This window comes from Durio zibethinus, chromosome 12 (genome assembly GCF_047325235.1).
Source record: "Durio zibethinus cultivar Kanyao isolate XHJ-2024 chromosome 12, ASM4732523v1, whole genome shotgun sequence".
Taxonomy (NCBI): domain Eukaryota; kingdom Viridiplantae; phylum Streptophyta; class Magnoliopsida; order Malvales; family Malvaceae; genus Durio; species Durio zibethinus.
In genome coordinates, this window is record NC_143173.1 from 14,273,120 (window position 1) to 14,277,977 (window position 4,858).

The window sequence follows — 4,858 nt, forward strand, 5'->3', positions numbered from 1 at the left end:
ACTTTTTTCTTTAAGTACCTACCTTGTGATCATTAAAGAGAAAGTAACGAATATGAGAGCTTTTTTTTCTTTTACTTTTTAAGAGTAAAGTTAAGATGCTCAAATTATCATTTTTTTTCTTAGAATTTAGGGTTTGGTTTCATCAATTTATTTATTTTTATATACTAATAGTAAAAATTTTTAATTAACTAGCAAAATTAAGAGACTACAACATATTTCAATTTTTTAAATATTTTTATTATATCATAAAAAGTGTATGACATCATGTCAATTTCGCTTATAAAATCCAAAATCTCACTATCACTGAATATGAAATAAGTTCACATATATATAATATTACCTATTACGCATTTTCTTTTGCTTTTCCTACATTATGCTTTTTCTTTTTCTTTTGTTTTTCCTGTTCGGACATTCTTTTTCTCTTTCTTGCTCCTTTATTTCTCAAAATAGTATCAATTTCCTTTCTCTTTTCCTTATCTCTAATCTCTTTGAAGCCTAGTAAGGTAATTACTTCAACTTTCTAACAGGAATTGGGGTGGCGAAGAAATCAAAGAAGAGATTCCATTACTTGTCTTCCTAAAGACATCATTTGTCTTAAAATCTCTCCTTGCTTCACTTTAGAACAACAATGTCAAAACCTTATTGGTTGTGACACAATAGAAGATGCTGTCATTTCTATTTTCAGAGTTTACTTGTAACAATTTTGTTTGGTTTGAGACATAAAATTGTGATATGAAACTCTACAATTACGACATAAATAAGTAAAATTGTGTGAGTTCACATAGTAGCATGACTCTTGATTGTCAAGATCAAGTCCAAATAAGAGTATTCAAATCAAGTTTTTGGTTCTGTAAAAGACCCTTGATTTTACAAGATCTTTTGGGTTTTTGGTTACCTCTTAGTTGGCAATGCTAACAAGACTTTGTTTCTATGACAAAGAATAAATTTAGAATCTTTACATCATAAATTCAAATCATACTATATTTGAAATTGATTTAATTTTGTATTAAATTTGCTCGATTACTATCTATAGGATAGGTCGTTAATTGATTTTTTCTTCATTTTATTTTAATTGATTTTTTTATGAAATGCGATAATTTTTATTGGTAAGGATATAATAATTCTTTTGCGATTGTAATTTCTAACTTTATTTACGTAAAAAAAAAATCAACTCTTTTTATGCTATGAATTGAGCCACGTATTTGTTTTTTTCATTATCAACAATTATATTTTTTGTTAATAAAAGATTAGATTTTTAATTCCCATAATTAGAGTTTAATCTTTGATAGCCTGTAATAGAGTTTAACATTGACTACCTTTACTAATATTGAAAATTACAAATTGTCAATTAGAATATATATATATATATATATATATATATATAGAGAGAGAGAGAGAGAGAGAGAGAGAGAGAGAGAGAGAGAGAGAGAGAGAGAGAAGTTTTAAGCAATATATATATATATATATATTTTTTTTTTTTTCTCTGGCTATAAGCAATAATGGGACTGATTTATTCATACGATTTTACCTTCAAATTAGACAAGTTTATGTGCAAAATATAGCCTAGCTAGATAGCATATTCAGAAAAATATAATCTTCTAATCAAATTTCAAGTGATGATTGCAAATCGATCGATTGCTTTACTCAAAAATCAAGAAGTCACAAAGGATACAAGACAATGTTTATACAAATGCAATGAAAAAAATTGCAAATCACATGATTAAGATCACAGCGAAGCCTTTCAAAGTGAATTTATTGAAGCATTTTGGAAATTTTCAAAGGATAAACAAGGAAAGGAGATATTTTTTATGAAGAAGTATGAACCGTCGCATTTTGGTTGTGATCATCAGCAACCTCTGTGTCTGATCGTGGCTATCACTAGAAATGTATTTGGAATGTCTCTCGAGGGAAGGGATATCCACATGTACAATGGACAATATAGTTGCATCTTGTCTCTGCACACTCTAGAGCCAGACCTAAGCAGGGCTGACCACAATTACAGCATTCAGGATAAGGATAAACCTTTTGCACGAACACGAGAGAGTGTGGATGCTCGCTCTCTATGAAGATGCTGCTCCCACGCTTGACAAATGGGTGATCTCCAAGAACACATTTAGGATGAGCTGATTTGTCACAAATTGCACAATAATAAAACCAATTGCTGGGGCTTCTTTTTTCTTCACAAATATCACAGTAATGATATTCTGAATAATCATTATCTTCATGGTTTGTGAGAGTGAGAAAATGTTCATCACATTTGTGACGAGCTGTTTGTGGAAGGAGAAGACATTGATAATGCACATTAAAATCGCATCCCTTGCATCTGAATATTGAGAGATCATGAATACTGCCACCACAAACATTACACTGCCCATCATACTTGAGGTAAAAGAGAAGAGGGTGCTTGTGTCCTTGACTTGTGCAGGCCGAGGAACGTCCAGCACATCGAACGCAGTAACGATCGTCGCAAATTTCGCATTTGTAGGAGAAACCACTACATCCGAAAGAACAAATCGCACATAGGAAAACGCAATCTGAAATAAGGTCAAGGGGATATTGATGGAAGTGACCCCAGATTTGCTTCTTCCTAGGTAACTGAGCACATGGCTTGTGGAGAAAGAAATCACATTGTAAACAACCATAGAAAGAAGTCTCGATCAATTGACTGCAACCGTCACAACACTTATGATCCTTTACTTCATCATGCAGTATCAAATTGTGCTGATGGCTGAAATGTTTTATCTCTGTATTTATCACATTTTCTCCATGTCTGATCTCTTTAATAACAAAAAAGCTTGGATCCATAGTATCAGCTCCATTTTTATTAAGCTTCTCAAAAGCATCTCTTGACTCAACTTTGTAATACCACCGAGGATCTTGTAGTGCACAATTCACATGGAGAATAAACTTGCAGTCAGCACAATAATAATTCCCACACTCTTTATTCACCTCCTCATGACAAATCACACATTCCAGTGCTCCACATTCACTGTCTACAACGAAGTATTTGTAGAAAACAAGATGCTGATGCAATATGCTTTTGATGATACGTGGCAATGAAGTGCATTTCTTATGGACTATTAGGCTACATGTCGAGCAAACATAAGAAACATGTTTTCCTGAAGTGCCACATGCGTCACAAGTGAAGGAGGATTGTCTTAACAACAACCTCGTGAATGAATGTTCATGACTACTTGTATCTTCAATGGTAGGTGGTGGTGACACACATTCAATGTGAAGGACAAACTTGCAAATTGGACAATAATAAGACAATCCCCTGCGTTGGGTTTCTTCGCATATCTTGCAAGGGAGAAGATTAAATTGTAAAAAAAGAGAATGTTGGCGGTGGCAAAGATGATTGATTTCAAGAGGTAGCTCAGCACATTTTTTATGTAGGAAAAATCCAGAATCAAGAGAAAGGTATGCAGAACCTAATAAAGGCTTCCAACAGACAAAGCACTCAGCTTCTTTGAGCTCTTCAGAATGATTTTCAGTGGAGATGGATGGGTCTTTATTTTCAATCCATTGAAGTTGATCTCCAATTTTTTTTTCAGCAACATCATACAAAAACAAAGCACATTTGATGTGGAGGTCTAAATTACAAGAACAATGATAAACAAACTTCTCACAATATTTGTCACAGAAATTGCAAGTACACGCACCTTCACCATATGGCGAGCTTTCAAGAAGATTAAGGCTGTGGTTGCAATGAAAGGGGTGATTCATTTCAATGGGTGCCTTGGCACATTTGTTGTCAAGGTAAAACCCGCACTCCACACAGCTGAAGCATGGACCTGACACCGCCGCCCCACACCCAGAGCAAAAAGCATTATCATCACTTTCATGGCTTCGCTCTTCGTTGAAAATCAACGGATGTTTGTGACTGAAATGTTGAAGTTCCATCACTCCTTTCTTTTCGTTTCTATATCAGTTTGTGAATAGTGAGATATATGCTTTTTATGGGAAGTCTAAGCCTACGGTTCAAATATATAAAGTTCACTAGACCAAAACTGACAAATTGATCATAGAACTTCTTTACCCCCCCCCCCCCCCCTCTTTCTTCTTTTTCTTTTCCTTTTCCTTTTCTCTCTTAAAATAACAGTACTCTAATTTTCTTTTTTTTTTTTTCCTTTTCTTTCTTAAAAGTAACAGTACTCTAATTTTTAATGTGAGATATGTTTCTCAATGGCTTTACTCTCTTGTGATCTTTATTCATAAGTTTTTTTTTTTTTTTTTCAAATTCTATTATTTGTATCAATTTAAAATATAATATGATAATATAATACGAAAACGATATAAAACAAATATGATATTAATATATTTTAAAATTTTAACAAAAATTATAAATAAATTTAACAAAAATAAAAATTATTTTATGTTTTGCATGTTGACACGATTGTAACATATAATTTTAATGTAAAATACAATATAAATATACAATTATTAATATTTTATACAATATAAATACATAAATTATCAAATTTATATGCCACAATATTTCCTATTTTACTTCACTGTTTTCCCTTCTGACTATATTTTAAACAAGTTGAGAGTAATCCACATATTGTATTTAATTAGGTGCCAAATTAATAAGTAATAATTAATGCCATAGATTTATTATTTTGGGAGGTTAGTCACAATTCACAATGCATTATTTTAGAAATATATTTCGAAAAGCAACCCCAAGAATTTATTCACAAATCACATTCTATATCTATGAACTTTATACTACAGAGTACTAAAAAATAATTATTAGAAACCCCAAGATTTATTCATACAAGGACAGTACATCCTTATCATATATTGAATATTATTTTGTGAATAATAAATATGAATGCTGCAATGTAATTTATGAATT

The 4,858-nt window shown here is 31.8% G+C and overlaps 1 protein-coding gene across 1 annotated transcript; it reads right to left on the reverse strand.

The window, feature by feature from the left end:
- Positions 1-1,621: 1,621 nt before the first annotated feature.
- Positions 1,622-3,967, reverse strand: LOC111297610 (uncharacterized). Its single transcript, XM_089740673.1, has 2 exons — positions 3,663-3,967; positions 1,622-2,876 (listed from the first exon to the last, which is right to left on the reverse strand). Exons 1-2 carry the CDS (start codon positions 3,901-3,903, stop codon positions 1,879-1,881), a joined length of 1,239 nt encoding a protein of 412 aa, XP_089596799.1. The 5' UTR covers positions 3,904-3,967; the 3' UTR covers positions 1,622-1,878.
- Positions 3,968-4,858: the final 891 nt, after the last annotated feature.

What these genes read in the sequence shown, in the direction of transcription:
- LOC111297610 (XM_089740673.1), bottom strand. Translation starts at nt 3,903, where the DNA reads ATGGAACTTCAACATTTCAGTCACAAACATCCGTTGATTTTCAACGAA. An exon ending in AAGCTCGCCATATGGTGAAG is followed by an intron (nt 2,877 to 3,662) that starts GTGCGTGTACTT and finishes GTGCACTACAAG; the next exon opens with ATCCTCGGTGGTATTACAAA.